This window comes from Heteronotia binoei, chromosome 2 (assembly GCF_032191835.1).
Source record: "Heteronotia binoei isolate CCM8104 ecotype False Entrance Well chromosome 2, APGP_CSIRO_Hbin_v1, whole genome shotgun sequence".
NCBI classification, from domain to species: domain Eukaryota; kingdom Metazoa; phylum Chordata; class Lepidosauria; order Squamata; family Gekkonidae; genus Heteronotia; species Heteronotia binoei.
In genome coordinates, this window is record NC_083224.1 from 61,925,237 (window position 1) to 61,947,657 (window position 22,421).

At 47.7% G+C, this 22,421-nt stretch overlaps 1 protein-coding gene across 1 annotated transcript in view; it reads right to left on the bottom strand.

The window, feature by feature from the left end:
• Positions 1–22,421, bottom strand: part of SYCP1 (synaptonemal complex protein 1) — a 139,142-nt gene that overhangs the window by 78,495 nt on the left and 38,226 nt on the right. The window contains exons 8-10 of the mRNA XM_060232988.1: positions 16,685–16,743; positions 8,308–8,377; positions 7,054–7,127 (exon numbers count right to left, since the gene is read on the bottom strand). Of these exons, the coding sequence (XP_060088971.1) occupies positions 7,054–7,127; positions 8,308–8,377; positions 16,685–16,743 (203 nt within the window). The remainder of the gene's footprint in view (positions 1–7,053; positions 7,128–8,307; positions 8,378–16,684; positions 16,744–22,421) is intronic.

The window sequence follows — 22,421 nt, forward strand, 5'->3', positions numbered from 1 at the left end:
GTTATAGAGTTCAGTCCACCAATCAGCTAATTCTGCTGACTCACTGTGACTCCCTTAGAAAATCCAGCTGTTACCAGTTCTGGTTGCATCAGCCACAGCAGTCCTGTGACTCCTGTCATGTGACACCTGTCATTCTGACAGCTCATAATCTAACCATGCTTTCACAGCAGACTTCATATACTAACAAGAACATCCATTGTCTCCTTCAGGGCTGCCTTCGTCTACACAAACGATGGTGCCTTTACTAGGATGCCGTCCAGGTATGGAAACAATGACACTCCCTTGAGACACAAGGCTGCCACTAGAGTCACCAGTATCTTTGTGAAGACTCTGGGTGAGGACTTTAAGCCAAATGGCAATGCCTTGTATTGGTAGTGGCTGCCGTCGTAAGAGAATCTCAGAAAACGGTGGTGCCCCTGCCGAAATGTGTAAATAGGCCTCAGATAGATCTATCAATGCCAGAAAGACCCCTTTTTGTAGGGCTAGGAGGATCGAATGCAAGGTTTCCATCCAAAACGTCTTCATCTCCACCTTTCTGTTGAGCCATTTCAGGTCTAAGATTGCTCTCACATCCCCATTCTTTTTTGGGACAATGAAGATCGAGTAGACAACCTGAGTCCTCTCCTCCTCCGGGACCGGTTGTATAGCCCCTGTATCGAGGAGATGGAGGATAGCTGATAGAAGAAGCTGATGTTTTTGAGGAGACTTGTTCTTGAGAACTTCCAGGAATCTGTCTCGTGGAACTGTCTTCAATTCTATACTGTAGCCCTTGGACACTGTCTCCACCACCCATCTGTCTGTTACTTAGACACTGTCTTCACCACCCATCTGTCTGTTACTGTCTGTCTCCACACTTCAACACAGTGTTGGAGATGGCCCCCTATAGCCCCTGGGGGACTGTTCTGAGCAGGTGGCATTGCCTTTCCTCGGGCCTTTGGAGGAAATTGAAAGATGAAGATCTGGAACCACGGGGCTTCTGTTGCCATCTTCCCCTATAGGATTTGGAGTAATTCGACTTGGAGTCCCTCCTTTGATTCCGAAAGGGCTGGAAATGTCTCTTATCTCTGTCTCGCTTTTTGGATGGAAGAACCTTCTTCTTATCCTTGTCCTCCACCAGGTAGCGCTCTAGGCCTCGGCCGAAGAGTAAATCACCTTTAAAAGGGACCACTGCTACTTTGGCTCTTGCAGACGGATCTGCGTCCCAGTTTCGCAGCCAAGTGTTCCGTCGGGCCGTCACACTCAAGGCTATGGCTCTCGCAGATTGTTGCACAGCATCCAGAGTAGCGTCTGCTGCAAAGGCCGCAGACAAGGCAATCTTCTTTAGCTCATCTTTAACTTCCTTGGGCAAGTCTTGTTCCACCTTGGCCAATTCTGAAGCCCACAAATAAACGGCTCTGACAGTCAAAGAAGCCGACACTGACACCTGCAAAGAGGTGGCTGAAGCTTCAAAATTCCTTCGTAGGGCTTGTTCAATCCTTTTATCCATGGGGTCCTTTGGTGTGCCATCGGCATCCAATGGTAGAATGGAAGAGGAGGCGAGGCTGTTAACTGGGTCGTCCACTCTGGGCAGCTTGAGCCATTTCATAGCCTCTGGAATAAGAGTGTAAAACTTGGGGAAAAAAGAATGGGTCGCCTTTGGTTTGGCTGGGTGTTCCCATTCTGCCTTCATGATGGAGAAAAACCCTGCTGGCAGTGGTACCAGTTGTGGCTTGGATCTGGTCTCAGGAATAGTTTTCTCTGACCCCATTGGGAAATCTGTTTCCTCTTCCTCTTTAAGTTTAGGGTCATAATTCAGTTCCAAGGTTCTGACAATTTTTGGGAAGAGCTGTGAATAAATGTCAGGGGGAAGCAACCTATTCTGAGATGATTGAATTATCTCCAGCTCTTCCTCAGAAAGCTCCCCTTCTTCCTTTGAGGAAGATAGTTCTGAGTCCTCAGAGACTTCCCCTAGCTCAGACGCTTGAAAACTTTCCAAATCTATGCGTCTCTTCTTTCTCTGTGAAGCGGCAGTCTCAACTTCCTCCTCCACCAGATGCTTAATCTTTTTTGTGCATTTTTTAGACTTCAGCTTGGGGGTCTGACTAGGATCCTCTTTGCTAGACCGTACTTCCTGTTTTACTATCTGTTGGATCCAGGCAAAGAGATTTGCCTTGGCCTCTGTTCCAGATAAATCCACTATTGGGCTTTCCGTCTGGTCCTCTTGAGAGGGGGAGTCAGACAAGTCCAAATCACATATAGCTGTATCCTTGGCCTTGGGGAATTCAGATGGGGTAGCCATTTTGAAGTGTCCAGGATACTGTAAAAAGAGGAGACACAAAATGGTCGATCTTCCTGCCTAAATTTTCCTTCCCCTTCCACACTCTGTAGGCCCTGTTCATGCCTTGCTACTGGGCTGTGGGATTCCCTTTCGTTTTCTGGACCTCCTCTCCGCCTGGTTTTCCTTTATGGAAGTAATCAGCCTCTGGACTAGTGCTGTTGTGCCATCTGGAAAAAACCTGGCTCTAGGGGCCCCTGAGGCTCAGTTATGCCGGCGAGAGGAAGGATTGGGGGGGCGACCAGCGTTTATTAAGTCCTCCCCCAGGCAACCTTGCACAGGCTGCCCTACTTTCCCCCATTGCTGAACTTCCTCCTCCACCAATACACCCATCCGTGGGCCTCTGGGACCCTACCTGTTCCTCAGGAGGAAGAAGGAGTCTGTCGCCGTCCTGTCCGCCCTGTGTGTGCTGCCGGGTCCGGACAAAGGCTCTGGATGTTCGTGGGGCTGCCGACGCGTGTGCTGCTGTCTCCGCCCCAGTCATCTGCAGTCTCCGCTGCTCGCCTCCGCGTTCTTTGCTCCCGAGTGCTTCGTTTACCCGCAGCTCAGCTGTGCCGTCAGGAAACGGACTAGAGCCAGCGTGGCTTTGCCACCGCGCTCAGGGAGGCATGGGGAAACTGCAGCCACGTTCCTGGGTCTCCTGGCTTCTGGCGGACTCCAGGAAGCTTCAGGTGCCAAGGGAGAGGGGGAGAGTAAGCTGCTCCGTCCCTTTCCTTGACGCTTCTGTTGTGGTCTCTCTCTTTTTTTTGCATAGTTGAGCCGAAGCTCAGCTGGCACATTCTGCTCTGGAGGCAGGGCCAAGCAAAACTGAAAGTTAAGGGGAATAGCACCCCCTCCTAGAAGGAACTTGTTTTGCTGGCCCTGCCTATGGAAAGGAGGAGCTACATTCCCGTAGGTTAGGACTGACCCACTACTGGAATCACTGGAGAAGCCAAGGATACTTGAGCTCTGGTGGAATGAGCAGAGACTAGAAAGAGGTAAAGAACATTTATACAGTCATAAAAAGGTAAAGGTAGTCTCCTGTGCAAGCACCAGCCATTTCCAACTCTGGGGTGACGTTGCTTTCACAACGTTTTCACGACAGGCTTTTTACAGGGTGGTTTGCCATTGCCTTTCTCAGTCATCTACACTTTCCCCACAGCAAGCTGGGTACTCATTTTACCAACCTCGGAAGGATGGAAGGCTGAGTCAACATCGAGCCAGCTACCTGAACCCAGCTTCCACTGGGATAGAACTCAGGTCGTGAGCAGAGCTTAGAACTGCAGTACTGCATTTTTATCACACTGCACCACGGGGCTCTTAACTTATACACTCATAGGAGTGGTTAATAGCAGAGACCACCCCACATGAGAGGAATGAGACCTGAAGACTCTTTGTGATCTACTCTACCAACCACAAGTGATACCCACAAAACAAAATATGAGGATCTTTCTTCTGTCCAAATAAAAGAGCAATAACTCCAAGGAGTAGTTGGGCAAAAGACTTGCAGCACAGTATTCTGAGACATATTAAAACCACACACCTTAGGAACAAACTACAGACTACGTATAAGGGACACTTTATTAGCATGAAACTTGGGGGAGGGGGGGGAGTCCATACCTAAGAGCAGATAGCTTTCATACCCTGTGTGCCTATGTATTTCCACTAAAAAGGCAATCTTTTATGACAACAAAGACAGGGACAGGTCCATGAGTTCAAATAGTTTGAGTAGCAGGGATGGGAACACTAAGGACAGGCTCCACTGTGAAACTGGAGCAGTGGCAGGGAGATAAAAGTTGAGCATGCCCTTTAAGAACCTCTTGGAGGAGACCAAAATCAAGGCCTGTGATTAACTGGACAGAACCAAGCAGTTAAAAACCCCCATCAGGTCCATATGATAAAACAGGATATAGCATATATGGATACCTAGCTGTAGGAGGGTGCCAGAAAAAGAGCAGCTCAGTCACACCCTCAGGCAAGGTTGGACCAGAATTCTTTTTGGTTGCTGGATTCGGATGTTCGGTTGGTGCTGAGTTCTTTCTTCAACAGTGCCAAACCAGAAGGTTGGGCAAAGTGCGAGAAGGGTGTCCCAGCAGGAAGAAAAGGTATTTCACATACTTCTCAAGAGGCAGACTGACTCCTCGCAGAAAAAACGACTGGTAGCTTGTCACAGTGTTTGGACTGTGATTTGTTCAGCAACTGTTCTGACGTGCTCCTCAACACCAAGGGCTCTTTCAGAACTGCCCTAAAGGACATATCTTCCATTGAACCAGCTGCAGCCAGACACAGATGGGGCTCGGGATGATTTTTCAAAGTCTAGAGACCATCTTGAAACCAGCAAGCCTTTTCCCAGAGCTATCTTTAAGTATGAACACCTACTATTTAAAGTGTAATGTTAACATATAGGACAAGCCTCTGCATTATGAGCCTCACTGAGGCATAGCAAACACAATTTTTGCTCATTTATCTGAGCCATTTTAGTGTTACAGTCAGCTAGTTCGGGATGATTTTTCAAAGTCTAGAGACCATCTTGAAACCAGCAAGCCTTTTCCCAGAGCTATCTTTAAGTATGAACACCTACTATTTAAAGTGTAATGTTAACATACAGGACAAGCATCTGCATTATGAGCCTCACTGAGGCATAGCAAACACAATTTTTGCTCATTTATATGAGCCATTTTAGTGTTACAGTCAGCTAGTTTTTTTAATACAGCCTTTTAAGCCAAAGTCTGAAGACAAACAGTCCCTGAAAACTTTCCTTTCACTCTTTTCTTTCTTTTCTTTCATAGTTCAACTGATTAAGAGGAAGGATTCAATATCTGCGAGAGAAAATCCCCTCAGAGAAGAAGAGTTGGATTTATATCCTGCCCTTCACTTGAAGTTTCAGAGCAGCTTACAGTCTCCTTCCCTTCCTCTCCCACAACAGACACCCTATGAGGCTGAAAGAGCTCTGAGAGAACTCTCTTAAGAGAACAGCTCTGAGAGAACTGTAACTAACCCACCTGGATGTATGCAGAGGAGTGAGGAATCAAACCCAGTTCTCCAGATTATAGTGTGCCCAGGCCCGGTGCTAGAGGTTCTGCCGCCCCAGGCAGGACACTGCGCTCCCAACATGTTATCACTAGGCCCGCCCTTTGCTTCTTCAGAGAGAGCTGGCTGGGCAGTGGCCACCCGCGTGCTTTTTCCTGTGTTCTGAATCGGAACACAGGAAGAAGTGCACAGGCAGCCATTGCCCAGTCAGCTCCTTCTGAAGGGGGGGAGAGGGCTGGGCGAGGGGCAGGCAGAGTGTTCTCACTTGGCCCACCCTTCACCCAGTCCTCTGCCTCTTCAGAGGGAGCTGGCTGGGCAGCGGTCGCACATTCCAAACACGGGAAGAAGCCAGCTCCCTCTGAAGCGAGCTCCCTCAGCACAAGCAGAGACGGGGAGGGGTGCCTGCCCCGCCCTTCGCCCAGCCCTCTGCCTTTTCAGAGAGAGCTGGCTGGGCACTGGCCACCCACGTGCTTTTTCCTGCGTTCTGAATCGGAACGCAGGAAGAAGTGCGCAGGCAGCCATTGCCCAGTCAGCTCCTTCTGAAGGGGGTCGAGGGCTGGGCGAGGGGCAGGCCAAGTGTTCTCACTCGGCCCGTCCCTCACCCAGCCCTCTGACTCTTCAGAGGGAGCTGGCTGGGCAGTGGTCGCCCGTTCCAAACGCGGGAAGAAGCCAGCTCCCTCTGAAGCGAGCTCCCTCAATGCAAGCAGTGATGGGGAGGGGTGCCTGCCCTTGCCCCTGTGGCAAGGTGGCGTCAAGGCAGCCACATACCTCGCCAACTCCCATGTGCCGGCCCTGAGTGTGCCACTCTTAATCACTACACCAAACTGGCAACAAAAACAAAAACCTTCAAAAGGCAACACTAGGAAAAGCAAGATGATATCCTAATTCCACAGAGGCAAACAGAAAACAGAGGTAAAGAGTCATGTGTCAGTTTTGGCAGGAAAAGCTGGCATCAGGTGGGGGGAGGAGTAAGCACTCCTTTAGCTATTGAAAGCACTAGAAAAGCAAGGAAGTAATCTCTGCAGCTGGCCAGTGCAGTACCAATGTGGGACTGCACAGAAGCCACAAAGATGAACTCTTGTTCATATTACTTCACCTGAAAACAACTATGTGATTTAACCAATGTTTCCTCTAAGCTGCAGAGTCTTGTGAACAAAAATTCTACTTTGTGAGCTACTGGTATTAAAGTTGTGCGCTACTGGCATTAAAGTTGTAAGCTACTGCATAAATTATTGTGCTCTGGGGTCATCCTTCCTGAGCTAAGAGAATAATGTGTGAGCTGGAGGCTAAAAATCTGTGAGCTAGCTCACGCTGGCTCAGCTTAGAGGGAACACTGGAGTTGACTCTTTCCCACATATAAAAGCAACTTTCCTAGTCAAATGCTTTGATAAATTCACATTTGGTACTAATTTACAACCATTTTTTCCTTTCTGACTTCTAACAAATCAGCATTATCTACTCACTCCGGTACAATTCTAAGAACACTTTCCAAAGAGTAAGCCGCATTAAATTCTGAGTAGATCCACTCTCTGCATTTTTAATGGTCTCATAGAGGCCATCTACTACAAAGCCTGTTTTATTTCTTCCAACTGAGCACTGTCTTGAAGCTCTACAATAGACCATTGGTTCCTTGTTCACTGGTTTAGTTATTTGTTTAAAAATATTGACTTACATGCTATATATTAGTTAGGGAAAATATAATTTGATAAATAAATAGAAATAAAACAAACCTGCTTTTCCATTATAGTAATTTCTCTTTTGTATTCATTTTCAAGTTGTGCTGTTTTTTCTGCTTCTTCTTTTACTTCAGGAAAAATGAATGTTTTAGTAACAAGTAGTAATGAATGACACTATAACATCTTTTTATCCCTATACTAAAAACATTAACTTTTGGTGAAAGTATAATTCATGTATTCATCAGTTGATGACCAGTAGGTAAACATATGCTCTGCCTTACTAAGGTGTCTGAAACAATGTAAGTTTTTAATAATTATTTGCCAGGAGAGTTTAATCTCTCATGTCTAAGTCAAGTGATCTTGCAGTCATCAAATAATGACCATACATGTATGAACTCTTCCTTTCTTACTGATTTCAGTTTAACTAACTTTCAAGCTAAGTATGCTATCAATTATAGTAAAATACAGAACTCCAATTTCAAATATATCCTTTGTTCAGATTATGCAGAAATTCTTGTGGTAATGAAACTGTAGTGGAATGTTTTGATAAATTCACATTTGGTACTAATTTACAACAAAGTAGTTGCATAGATGCACTTAGAAGACAAAGGACTGACAGGGAACAATCTGGGGCATTAGTGATATAGTTGGATCCAAAGCAAGGAGGGAGGTCAGAGCAGGATTATGATGGATTGAACATATGAAGAACATATGAAGCTACCTTATACTGAATCAGACCTTTGGTCCATCAAGTCAGTATTGTCTTCTCAGACTGGCAGTGGCTCTCCAGGGTCTCAAGCGGAGGTTTTTCACACCTATTTGCCTGGGCCCTTTTTTGGAGATGCCAGGGATTGAACCTGGGACCTTCTGCTTCCCAAGCAGATGCTCTACCACTGAGCTACCGTCCCTCCCCTTCATGGCAAAACGGATTCATGGCAATTAGTATACGTGGGAGAGAAGTTAACTAAGGAATGGTGCAAGGTAAAGGACAAGATAAACAGCCCAAAACAGGAATGCATAGAAAGAGACTCAGTCTAAAAATGTCAAGCATGAGCTGATCATCTACCTGACAGGAACCCTTAAAATCTGAAATTTTACACCAAAAATAGAATTTTTATTAATTGAAAACATCTCTGTGTCTAAGGGTGGTCACAAACATGTCAATTATATAAAATCAGCAAAGGAAATCATCTGTATAATTTCTTAACTTTGTTAACCATCCTTAGATAGGCTTCTTCTACAGCATAATAAAGGATCAAACTGTACTTACTGTATAGTATACAAGAAAAAAATAAATTAGATTCTCACATTTAAAATACATTTCCAACCTGGAGTTTTCTGCTTGTACACGAAGTTCCTCAAAAGCTAGAATCATTCTCTAAAGTATACAAAGAAAAGTTTACTGATAACTAAATTCCCAAGTGCCATAATTTATTGCAAATATTTAAAATTAATACAGATATTGAACAATATTTTGCAACATATATTCTTTAATATATTAACAATTATAATAAAGTATTAATTTAAAGCATTACTTAAATCCTTGCTCTTCTCCTGTTTATGGTAAATACTTTATCTGGGAACCTTTCACTGAAAAAAAATCTTCTGAGGGAGGACTACATGGGGAGAAATAGAAAGCAAGCAAGAATTATGCATCCACTCTAGCTTTCACCTTTTCACTCCAAATTGTGATTTCCCCCGTCATCATTTAGATATCTGATAAACTCATTAGCTTCCATACTTAAATTTAAAAAGCTAAGCACTAACTTAATGACAGCTGAGCCACAGTTTTGCCACTCCTGGTATATAATAATACCAAGTGTCAATTATGAACATATGAAGCTGCCTTATACTGAATCAGACCCTGGGTCCATCAAAGTCAGTATTGTCTACTCAGACTTGGCAGCGGCTCTCCGGGGTCTCCAGCTGAGGTTTTCCACACCTACTTGCCTGGACCCTTTTTAGTGGAGATACCGGGGATTGAACCTGGGACCTTCTGCTTCCCAAGCAGATGTTCTACCACTGATCCACTGTCCCTCCCCTATTATTATAAGAATAAATAACAAATTGTGGATATAACATTATAAGAAATGTAGATACATCCACAGTGTCAAGTGTCAATTGTGAAACTATCAATTCTTAGACTAAATGAGAATTTTTATTTATCTTTGGATTTATATCCCACCCTCCCTACAAGCAGGTTCAGGGCAGGTCCCAGAAATGAAAAAAAAAACCCAATAAATACAATCAATCACAGACTAAAATTTTAAAAACACAGCACACAACCGTCTCTGGCACCCACCAATGTCTCCCACTAGTGCAGAATATAACAACTAACAGCAAAGTCATTCAATTGATGCCAGGATGCTTCTTGAGAATAGTTCACCAGGGCAGTGTAGGAAGGGGAGGCCAAGGTCCTCAAGTGTCCACCACTTCACCAAAGGCCTGGCGGAACAGCTCCATCTTACAGGCCCTGCAAAATTGTACTATATCCCACAAGACCCTGATCTCAAGTGGGAGCAAGTTCCACCAGGTTGGGGTGAGGATGGAAAAAGCCCTGCCCCTGGCTGAGGCTAAGCAGAAATCCTACAGGCTGGGGACTACCAACAGGTGTTGCTCAGCAGAGTGCAAAGCTATTCGGGGCACATAAGACACCAGGAAATTCTGCAGATATGTTGGTCCCAGGCCACATAGGGCTTTGAAGAATACCATAACCTTAAACTGGATCCGGTACCCAATAGGCCAGTGCAATTGGTGCAGCACCAGCTGAATGTATGCCCGCATAGATGTTGTAGTCAGCAGGCATGCCGATGAAATTTGCACTAGCTGCAATTTCTGGATCAGATCCAAGGGCAGCCCTACATAGAGCACATTACAGTAATCCAGCCTGGAAGTGACCATTACATGGATCACTGTAGCTAAGTCCCGGGAGGAGAGATAAGGAACCAGTTGCCTGACCAACTGAAGATAGTAAAAGCCCAATCCGGCAGCTATGGTAACCTGGGCCTCCATGGAGAGCGAGGCATCCAGGACCACCTCAGAATCAGTGAAGAGCTGACCATAAGTTAAATTAACCGGGATGGAACGAAGAATCATAATTCATGTGTAAGGTCTTCCTTCTTAGTACAATTTCTGTACAATACTCCTGTATGTTTACATTCTTTTTTTAAAAAAATGGAGTTCTTAAGCAATACTGTAAGCAGGCAATGTACATTAAGGAAGTCTTTATGGTTTATATAACAAAAGCAATAAGATTAACCCTACAAAAACTCATACAGTGGGGAAGCTGTGAACCTGGAGGCAAACCTTGCCTCTTGAGGGCTATAACTGAAGGCCCAGCTGCCTCCTTCCTCCCCCCCCTCCAATAAATTTCTACATTCCATTTTCTCAATAAGCAGCAAGGCTTTGCATAGTGAAAGGTGTCAGCTGGGTTAGAAACAAGAGAAAGCCAAAGGATTACAAAGCTGTAATGTTGCGAGACGGGGTGAAGGCAACATGCTTTATTCAGTGGTACATTACAAGAGAGAGAACACGCGGGCCGGGTCCCGCTTATATACATTCCCCGGAACTGCCCTCCAGCCTGACCAGTCCAATCCTGGCCAGTCAAACTTCCTGCCACAGATCTTGATGGGCGGGGCGTCTGGCGAACTACATCCAGGGACCCGTGGGGTCGCCTCTGTAGCGATCGTCATGCGGCACATCAGCTTATGTTTCAAGACATAACACTCCTCCCCCCCTAGTTCAGGACACAGTCTTGCAAGTAAGCCGGGGCCTTGCGTTCCCTGGTCGAACCTGATTAGTAACCTCTGTTGCTGTAATTATGTGTAGCTAGTTATATTATACTATTTCACTGTGTTCTGGCTCATTAGTCTAACTCTAAATTGTTTGCCCCATTAAATAAAATTGTAATTATTTAACTATGGTTGCCTTTATTTTCCACAGTAGACCATTGAACCTAGTTGCCTCTGAAAGGAAATGCTACCCTATCTGTTATAATTTGGGAACTCTTGGCTGCAAGTACTGTAGTTAAGATATTCTAGTCTAGATCCGATAAGCTGGAAGTTTGACTTGGGCTTCCAGTGATGAGTGAGACAAGTTTGCTGACAGTCCTACCTTGTCAGGCTGGTGTGATTTCTGCACTCCAGTATTTTTTATTGTTTTGGGGCCATCTAAAAACAGCCCCTGCTCTAAGTCTGAAAGGGGTGTGGGTCATTACAGCATCCACAGTCATGCATGTTTCTGACCTGTCTGGCTGACAACTTCATCAAATGGTGGAGGAAGCCACAAGGGGTTTGGCTAAACTCATTTAATATTGACCAAAAGGCAAGAGATGGTAGATAGGGTGAAGAGATGGGGGCTTTAGGGCAAAGTGTACCTCATTCCTTGTCTGAAGAAGTATGCATGCAAATGAAAGCTTACATTCTGAATAAAACTTTGTTGGTCCTAAAGGTGCTACTCGACTCCTACTTTGTTCAATAGCAAATAAATATATGTTATAGGAAGAATATGAGGGTACTGTCTAGACGTGCTGCACAGGGCTGAGGTGCTCACCCCCTCTCTTACAAACTTCATCAGTTGGGGGAGACAAGCACCTGCAGCCCAGCAGTTCTGACAACACGGACCCATCCCAGGAAGAAAGTGACTGGCCTGAGACTGGCACCAATAGAAATACTGGAAGCACCAGCTCAGCAATGCAGCCCTTTTAAGGACTCACATGTAACAGCTGGGCCATCTGCCAGATGGCCAGCAGGCCCAGAAAGACAGCTAGGAAATTCTACACCTCCACCTGAAATCTCTTCACAAGATTTCTCTGGGTTTTCCTGCATGAACAGAACTTCAGTAACTCCTTTTAAAGGAGGTTCAGTGCAAGGTTGAGGAGGACAGGCTCAGGCTCTCTTCTCCAAGCTGTGAAGAGGTCTGAAGACAGAGAGAAAGCTTAATTCCCCGCCCCCCTTTCTTTCTGAGACCAGGTGATCTCATGGAAGGGGACCCTAGACCACACATTAGCTCTGAAACCTCAAACAATAGGCCCGGATTCCTTAAAGGTAAAAGGCTTTTAAAGGCAGTCTGACAATCATTCTGGGAACTAAAAAGGTCAGACTTCTTTGTTTTCTCATTTCTTTTAAAATGTTTTTTTAATTTGTTTAGTTTCAGTTTCAGTTTATTTCAATTTATATCCCGCCCTTCCCACCGAAGCGGCTCAGGGCGGCTCACAACATAAGATCTAACATTTTGGTTTTAAAAAATACATCGATTTACAATAATTAAAACAGTAAAGTAATAAAACAAATAAAACAGCAATCTGTCAGAACACTACACTACAACCTTCTATAAAGTTCCCAATGCCAGTTAGATATAGGCCAGCTGGAAGAGGGCTGTCTTACAGGCCCTGCGGAACTGGCCAAGGTACCGCAAGGCCCTCACCTCTTCCGGCAGCTGGTTCCACCAGTAAGGAGCCATTACCGAAAAGGCCCTGTCCCTGGTAGATTTCAGACAGGCCTCCTTTGGCCCGGGAATAACAAGCAGATTTTGAGAGCCCGATCTCAGTACTCTCTGGGGAACATGTGGGGAGAGATGGTCCCTAAGGTAGACAGGTCCTAGGCCATATAGGGCTTTAAAGGTAATAACCAGCACCTTGTACCGGACTCGGTATATTATTGGCAGCCAGTGCAGATCTCGGAGCCCTGGCCGGATGTGCTCCCATCTTGGGAGCCCTAATAACAGCCGGGCAGCAACGTTCTGCACTAACTGCAACTTCCGTGTTCGGCACAGGGGCAGCCCCTTATAGCGGGCATTACAGTAGTCCAATCTCGAGGCGACCATTGCATGAATCACCATTGCTAGATCGTCATGCTCCAGGAAAGGGGCCAACTGCCTCGCCCACCTAAGATGAAAAAATGCAGACTTCGCCGTGGCTGCTATTTGAGCCTCCATTGTTAGGGAAGGCTCCAATAGTACCCCCAAACTCTTGACCTTGTCCGCCGCTGTCAGTTGCGCACCGTCAAAAACTGGTAGGGGGATTTCCCTTCCCGGACAACGACGACCCAAGCAAAGGACCTTTGTCTTCGCTGGATTTAGCTTCAGCCCGCTCAGCCTGAGCCACCTAGCCATAGCCTGTAACGCCCGGTCCAAGCTTTCTGGGGCACAGGCAGACCGGCTGTCCATAAGCAGATAGAGCTGGGTGTCATCAGCATGTCCCCCCCAGATGTCCCCCCCGGGATACTCGGTCTTCCACCAATCACGGAGTAGCGGGCGGGGGGGAGGCGTAGCATTACTCATACGGGAGGATTACTCCTTTCGGGCTCTCCCGGGCCCAAGGATTGATGGGATTGAATGCGCCGGTCTGGCGTGGGATGTTGGAGAGGGGTTGGCAATTTGGCTGGTGTACCGTCCGCCTAACGCACCGGCCAATGCCTTACCATCACTATTGGAGGCAGTGGCGGGCTGGGCGTTGGAGTACCCGAGGCTTATGGTCCTGGGTGACTTCAACGTCCATGCCGACGACACGGCCTCCACTCAGGCGATGGACCTAGTGTCGTCCATGGCAACACTGGGACTCTCTCAACTTGTCACGACTCCCACGCATCAGGCCGGGCACACATTAGACCTGATCTTTGCGTCCGGGATTTTGGTGAACGATATCGCCGTAGAAGCGGTACCATGGTCGGATCACCTAGCCCTTAAGGCCCGTATGGGGATGCTACCCCAACCCTGTATGGGCGGAGAGCCTATTTTGGCTCGCCCTCGGGGCCTGATGGACCCGGAACGGTTCCAAACGGCCCTGAGGGATCCTTGGCCCACTGGCAATTCCCTCGATGACCTGGTGGAGATCTGGCAGGACCAGCTATCCAGGGCTATCGACGAAATTGCACCCCGGCGTCCTCTACGCCCTCGCACGAAGCTGGCTCCATGGTACACCCTGGGGTTGCGCCGGCTGAAACAAGGGCTTAGACGACTAGAGAGGCAGTGGAGGCATACTCGGGACGAAGCAACGAGAACATCCTATAGAACGTTTATGAAGTCTTATGAGATGGCAGTCAAGGCTGCAAAGAAAGAATACTTTGCTACCAAGATTGCATCTGCAAACTCGCGCCCAGCACAATTATTTAGAATAATTGGGGATCTTATAACGTTGCCTCAAGGCAAACCAAATGTTAGAGAATTGGAAATAGGCTGTGAGGCATTTGCGAGATATTTTGCAGATAAAATCTCGTTGCTCCGCCAAGACCTGCCTACCACCTTGGATACAGTGAGTGAAATTGAGGCTCCGTGCCTGTCTTCAGGTTTAGTGCTGGACCACTTCGACCCGCTCTGCCTGGAGGAAGTCGACAGAATCCTCTCCGCTGCTCGCCCGACAACATGCGATCTGGACCCCTGCCCCTCTTGGCTGATTAAATCCTGCCAGGGGGAGCTTAGATGTCCTTTACGGGACATCATAAATAGGTCCCTCTCAGAGGGGCAATTTCCAACACCCCTAAAAGAGGCCTTGGTCCGCCCTCTCTTGAAAAAAGCTACAGCAGACCCGGCCGAATTGGCGAACTATCGACCGGTGTCTAATTTACCGTTTTTAGGTAAAATTATTGAGAGGGCTGTGGCGCAGCAGCTTCAGAGGTTTCTGGATGACGCTTCTGTCCTGGACCCATGTCAGTCAGGCTTCCGGCCGGGCCATGGGACGGAGACGGTGCTGGTCGCCTTAGTGGATGACCTCCAACGGCAACTGGATCGAGGCGGCGTTGCAGTGCTGATGCTGTTAGATCTGTCGGCTGCATTTGATACAGTCGACCATCGGCTACTGACGCGCCGCCTCGCCGACATTGGGGTTGAGGGGTCGGCCCTGCAATGGCTTTCCTCCTTTCTCCTAGGTCGGGGACAGAGGGTGGCTATTGGGGGAGAACGATCCCGGAGGCGCACACTGGATTGTGGGGTGCCTCAGGGAGCAGTTCTCTCCCCGATGTTGTTCAACATCTATATGCGCCCCCTCGCCCAGATTGCCCGGCGGTTTGGGCTGGGTTGCCATCAATATGCAGACGACACCCAGCTCTATCTGCTAATGGACGGCTGGCCCAACTCCGCACCAGGGAATCTCGACCGGGCTTTACAGGCTGTCGCGACATGGCTCAGGCTGAGCGGGCTGAAGCTGAACCCAGCGAAGACAGAGGTCCTGTGCGTGGGCCGCGGCGCCCTGGGAAGGGAAATAGCTCTCCCGGCCTTCGACGGTGCGCTATTGAAAGCAGCGCGCCAGGTAAAGAGCCTAGGTGTTTTACTGGAGCCTTCACTATCAATGGAGGCCCAGATAGCAGCCACTGCCAAGTCAGCATTCTTCCATCTGAAGCGGGCAAGGCAGTTGGCCCCTTTCCTCGAGCGCCGGGACCTCGCAACGGTGATCCACGCAACGGTCACCTCAAGACTAGACTACTGTAATGCCCTCTACTTGGGGCTACCTCTGTGCCGGACTCGGAAGCTGCAGCTAGTGCAGAACGCGGCGGCCAGGCTGTTGTTGGGACTTCCAAAACGGGAGCATATACAGCCGGGGCTACGTGAACTGCACTGGCTGCCAATTATATACCGAGTCCAGTACAAAGTGTTGGTCGTTACCTTTAAAGCCTTATATGGCCGAGGACCCACCTACCTGAGGGACCGTCTTTCCCCATACGAACCCCAGAGAGCACTGAGGTCAGTCGGGAAAAATCTGATGACCATCCCCGGGCCGAAGGAGATTAAACATCAGAGCACCAGAGTACGGGCATTCTCGAGTGCGGCTCCTACTCTGTGGAACCGACTCCCCGAGGAGGTGCGGGCCCTGCGGAACCTTGAGCAGTTCCGCAGGGCCTGCAAGACCGTCCTTTTTAAACTGGCACATCCGGACTGTTAGGAAGATCAAGAATTAAGGAGCCGCCAATGCGGTCTGAAGATTCACACCGCAGAATAATTATATCATTGAACTGGTTTTTAATGTTAGTAGTTTTATTGTTGATGTTTTATATTGTTGGATTTAAATGTTTTTATAATATCACTGTATGTTTTGTAATATGCTGTTAGCCGCCCTGAGCCCGCTAAGGTGGGGAGGGCGGGATAGAAATAAAATTTATTATTATTATTATTATTATAACCCAACCCATACCTTCGGGCAATCTGGCAAGGGGGCGCATGTAGATGTTAAACAACATCGGGGAGAGTACCGCCCCTTGAGGCACTCCGCAGTCAAGCGTGTGTCTCCAGGACAGTTCACCCCCGATCGCCACCCTTTGTCCCCGACCCTCGAGGAAAGAGGAAAGCCACTGTAAGGCCAACCCCTGAATCCCCACGTCAGCGAGGTGGCAGGTCAGTAACCAATGGTCGACCATATCGAACGATGCCGATAGGTCCAACAACATCAGTACCGCCGAACCGCCTCGGTCCAGATGCCAGTGAAGATCATCTACCAGGGCAACCAGCACCATCCCATGGCCCGGGCGAAAGCCGGACTGATGGGGGTCAAGAATGGAAGCATCCTCCAGGAAACTCTGTAGCTGCATCGCCACAGCCATCTCAATAAGTTTGCCAAATTCGAGACCGGCCGATAATGCGCCAATTCGGCCGGGTCTAACATTTAGTTTATTTATCTTAAATGTTTCAATAATTCCTCAGTATCCAAAAGTATTCAGTTATGTTATTATGTTATTCTAAAATCTGTTGCCTTCATTACCTCAATGTTATTGTTAAGTTCCACATACATTTGTCTGGTTTCTTCTCGTTCATGTTCATCTAAAACATGGTACACAAAATGTTTCTTTTAATATGTAAAGAACTCAGAGAAAAATACTAATATCAGAAACAAAGATTGCTCATTATTGCAAAATAATTAATCAAACTTTTTGAACCTTTACTAAGTGAAGAACACCAACCCAGAATACCTCTTTACATAGCCTCACCATATGAACTTGCTGTACAAATTCTAAGAGAATTCTCTGTGGTATCAGTTGAATAATGCCAAAGGACACTGGAATTTTATACTATAAAAGCAGCACCTTGGATTGTTGCCTAGAATGCCATACTGGTAGATCTGATGGAAATACTAAAAAATTAATCTGACATACTCCACACAACCAACAGAGTTGATAACTTTTTGACTGGGCATGCCCTTAGTTTTAATAGCAGCCCAACCAATGGAAAATATGTTTTTGATCTAGATGCCATGAAAATCTAAATTTCTAGAAGTCAGGTTGTTGCTTTAATAATCTGGAAACTTCAACTATCCTATGAGAAGAACTGCTTCATTTTTCATCAGCTGCCTGCTCCAAAATCCACAAAATCATAGAAAGCAATACCAGCAATACCCTAGGTGTATCAATATTGAATAAGAGTCTTTTCGTGCCTTAAGATCTAGAAAATATGTAAACAAATAAGAAAATTGTAGAATGTGTTAGGTAGAAATACAAATTAGTTGAAAAGCAACCTGTCTATATATTGTGAGGCTGTAGTTTTTTGGGAGAGCATCACTCTAGCAATCACACTCAAATTAGTTCAACAAGGGATATTCAAAATACACAGTCACAAATTGAAAGCATCTAATGAGACATACCTTAAAAGGATGGAATAGGGAATGGAAATGTACTAGAAACAAGAGAATGTACCTATGAAGAAAGCTTAAAATGCTTGGGGCTCTTTAGCTTGGAGAAAAGTCGACTCAGGGGTGACATGATAGAGGTTTACAAGATTATGCACAGGATAGAGAAAGTAAAGAAAGAAGTACATTCTCCCTTTCTCACAATACGACAACTCGTGGACACTCAATGAAATTGCAGAGCAGTCGGGTTAGAATGGATAAAAGGAAGTACTTCTTCACCCAAAGGGTGATTAACATGTGGAATTCACTGCCACAGGAGATGGTGGCGGCTACAAGCATAGCCAGTTTCAAGAGGGGATTGGATAAACATATGAAGCAGAGGTCTATCAGTGGCTATTAGCCACAGCGTACTGTTGGAACTCTCTGTCTGGGGCAAGTGATGCTATGTATTCTTGGTACTTGGGAGGGAAAACAGTGTGAGGACTTCTAGTGTCCTGGCCCCACTGATGGACCTCCTGATGGCACCTGGGTTTTTTGGCCACTGTGTGACACAGGGTGTTGGACTGGATGGGTCATTGGCCTGATCCAACATGGCTTCTCTTATGTTCTTACCCTTTTGCCTTCAGGATAGAATTTCAGGCATTGACAACAAAGGACAGAAAATTCTCAAAAAGGATCTCAAAAAGCTGGGAATGGGGTAGATAAATAGACCAAAATGACCAAAGAGAACAGCTAATGCAGGGGTGTCGAACTTGCCAAATCAGGCCCCCGGAGGGCTCCTATCAGACCCCCAAGCAACCAGCTGTCATCTGCTTCCTTCTCCCTCTCTCTTGCTTCCTTCTGCATACCAGCTGGCTTTGCAATGCTTGCTCAATTGCACAGGAGCTACAGAGCAAAACCTCTAGTTTCTCTATTGGCTGAGGCTCTTTCCTTGGGGAGAAAGGGAGAGGGAGGCAGAGCTTGCTTTGCCAGGCTTTCTCAATTCCACAGCAAAGCTACTGAGCCAAGCCTCTCTTCTGTTGGCTGAGACTCCTCCCCATCCTGGTCCCCTGGGGAAGGAAGGAAAGAGTCAGAGCATCCTTTGCCCAGTTCCCTGGATCCCATGGGAGAGATACAAAGAAAGCACCTTTAAGATCAATGAGTGCTAATGTTTTAAGCATGTTTTATTTTAAGGGTTTTTTGGGGATTTTTTAAAAAACAACTTTAATTATGTTTGTCTGTGTCCTTTATAAAGTTTATATCTCTGCTACTTAATCTTAATTAGGTACACACATGGCCCGGCCCAACATGGCCCAGCCCAACAAGGTCTCATTTATGTCAGATTCGGCCCTCATAACAAAAGAGTTCAACATAGGGTTGCCAAGTCCAATTCAAGAAATATCTGGGAATTTGGGGGTGGAGCCAGGAGACTTTGGGAGTGGAGCCAGAAGACATTAGGGTGGAGCCAGGAGCAAGGATGTGACAACATCAGTGCTGATGTTGTTGGACCTATCGGCGGCGTTCGATACGGTCGACCATTGGCTACTGACTTGCCGCCTCGCCGACGCGGGGATTCAGGGGTTGGCCTTGCAGTGGCTTTCCTCTTTCCTTGAAGGTCGGGGACAAAGGGTCGCAATTGGGGGGGAGCTATCGCAGAGGCGCACACTCGACTGTGGTGTGCCCCAGGGAGCGCTTCTCTCCCCGATGTTATTTAATATCTATATGCGACCCCTTGCCCAGATTGCCCGAAGGTATGGGCTGGGGTGTCACCAGTATGCTGATGGCACCCAGCTTTATCTGCTTATGGACGGCCGACCGGTCTGCGCCCCAGAAAATCTGGATCGGGCACTACAGGCCGTGGCTGAGTGGCTCAGACTGAGTGGACTGAGATTAAATCCTGCGAAGACAGAGGTCCTTTGCTTGGGTCGTTGGGGACCGGGAGGGGAAATCCCCTTGCCAGCTTTTGACGGCGCGCCGCTGATGGCGGCGGATAGGGTCAAGAGCCTGGGGGTACTATTGGAGCCTTCCCTAAAGATGGAGGCTCAGATAGCAGCCACTGCCAAGTCCGCGTTTTTTCATCTTAGGCGGGCAAGGCAGTTGGCTCCCTTCCTGGATTGCGACGACCTAGCAACAGTGATCCATGCTACGGTCACCTCGAGGTTGGACTACTGCAATACCCTCTACATGGGGCTGCCCCTGTACCGAACTCAGAAATTGCAGCTGGTGCAGAACGCCGCGGCCCGGCTGTTATTGGGCCTCCCAAGATGGGGGCACATTCGGCCGGGTCTTCGGGCTCTGCACTGGCTCCCAATAACATACCGAGTCCGGTACAAGGTGCTGGTTATTACCTTTAAAGCCCTATATGGCCTGGGACCTGCCTACCTGAAGGACCGTCTCTCCCCACATGTTCCCCAGAGAGTACTGAGGTCGGGAACTCAAAACCTTCTCGCTATCCCTGGGCCAAAAGAAGTCCGCCTTAAATCAACTAGAGACAGGGCCTTTTCTGTTAAGGCCCCTACATGGTGGAACCAGCTGCCGGAAGAGGTGAGGGCCCTGCGGGACCTTATTCAGTTCCGCAGGGCCTGTAAGACAACCCTCTTCCGGCTAGCTTACAGCTAACTGAGATGGGAAACTAATGTAGCTTACTAGACTCTTGCTATTTATATTGTTATAAGACTTGATGTTTTAAGGTTTTAAATGTTTTGACTATTTTAACTGTTTATATATGTAAATGTTAATTTAAATTTTGTTTTATTGTCTGTTGTGAGCCGCCCTGAGCCACTTTTGTGGGAAGGGCGGGATACAAATCATAAAATAAATTAAACAAATAAATAAATAAAGCATAGTTGAACTCCAAAGGAAGTTCTGTCCATCACATTGAAAAGGACCAAACACCTTTTCAATGCCTTCCCTCCATGGAATTAATAAAAGATAGGGGCACCTTATTTGGGGGCTCATAGAATTGGAATCCGCGGTCCAATCTTTTTGAAACTTGGAGGGTCTTTTGAGGAGAGGCATCAGATGCTATGCTGAAAATTTGGTGCCTCTACCGCAAAAAACAGGCCCTCCCCAGAGTACCAGATACCCGCTGATCAATTCTCCATTATTCCCTTTGGGAATCGGTTTCCATAGGGAATAATGAATGCCCAGCAGTCAGTTCCCTCCCCACTCCCGCTTTCTGAAGCGGAGGGGAGGGTCTCCAAACCGGGAGATCCCCTGCCCCCAGCTGGGGATTGGCAACCCTAGCCGCAGACCCGGAATTGTTCTGCAGCTTGCTTCCATTGCGACTGCATTTGTGAAAGCCTGACTGGCGCCGCTTGAATACATGCACCGGTTGGCAAAAGCGTGCGCTTCCAGCGTCATTGAGTTTGCATCGGGTGTCGGACAGATTTTGCACAGACCTGTCTTCAGATCTGTTTTGGTGAGCAAGGGCACGCTTGGGTGTCTTTCCAGATATTTCCTCCTCCTCTATTCATTTGACACGTTCAGATCGTTCCCTTCCTTTCTTAGGGTGGCCAGGAAGAGGAGGAGGGCTATTTCCCTTTTATCCTCCCAAAGTCGCGCAGCATGCTGGGGTCTGTAGTTCATACTAGAGGATGAACTGCAGAGTGACCGGGGCCTGGTGGGACAGAGGGAGAGGAGACCCTTTGCCGCTCTCCTCAGGCAGCCTGTAGCTCGGGCCGCAGCGGCAGTGATGGCGGCGGCTGCTGCCTGTGCCAGCAGCGCTGGTGGTGGTGGCGGTGCTGGTGTTGCTGCGGCAGCGGCCGGGCGCTGTGAGGGGGAACCGCCGTTCCCCTCCCCCCTGCTTCCGGATATTTGGAGAGTGGGAGAGGAGGCTGCAAATCCAGGGGTCCCCCGCCAGGGCGGGGGGGTTGGGAAGCCTCGTTCAACACCCCTGAGCTAATGTGTTTGGAGCCTCTTCATGATTAAGGAGTTAACAGAAGTTACAGAATTATATATGGTAAGACAGGGACCTGAGAACTCACAAGAGAGGGGATATATCATCCCTTCACCTTTACTTGCTCTCTTCTTGTTCACTCACACCCTACTACTGTTGCTTTTTTGTTTGCCCTCTGTTCTGTCCTTGATTGTGCTTTCTCAGTGACCAGAAGTTTGGGACAGATCACAGCACAGAGCGAAAACTGCGTTCTGCTACTGCTGCTGGTCAGTTGATGGAACTAGCACCTCAGGCCCAGACACCACAATAGCTGGGTGCAGCAAGAGATTTGCAGATGGAGGGAAGGAGGAGGGCAGCAGCACAGTTGAGGCAGAGAGATTTTTTCCTCCAAAATTCTCTCTATTACCTCACTCTTGGAGCTATGGTGTGTGTCTCTCTCTCTCCTTCCTCCATCTCTCTTGCCAGCACAGATGGTCCCTTTCTCTCTCTCTCTCTCTCTCTGTTTTCTTCCCCCTACTCACCTCATCTCTTTTTGTCTTGCCAGCATGGTCTCCCTCCTTCCCTCTCTCTCTCCTTTCTTGCCCTGCTACAGTCTTTTATGCAAATATGGGCATTTTGCTGGGTTTATTGAAAAACACCTTCTCTGTAAATGGTCCTTTTGTGGATTTAATTACCAGTATCTAGGACCATGTTGAGAATTAGAAATTACAACTGAGAGCCTGTGAGACTTGCGGGGGGGGGGGGGGCGGCGGGGGATCCCATCCCCCCTTGCACTTTATCACCAGGCCAGTGTAGCCATGGAGTCATTCTGCAGCAGGTGCTAGGCATAGCATGGCTCCCAGGCACTCCTGCAGCAGTGGCAATTCCTGGGGGATCTCCTACAGCCACCACTGGGTGAGGTGTGGTTTCCAGTTTCTTTTGCAACTGCTGCCAGGCCCAGTGTGGCTCCTAGGCTCTTCTGCAGCTGCTGCCAGACCTGGCACAGCCCCTAGGCTGCTT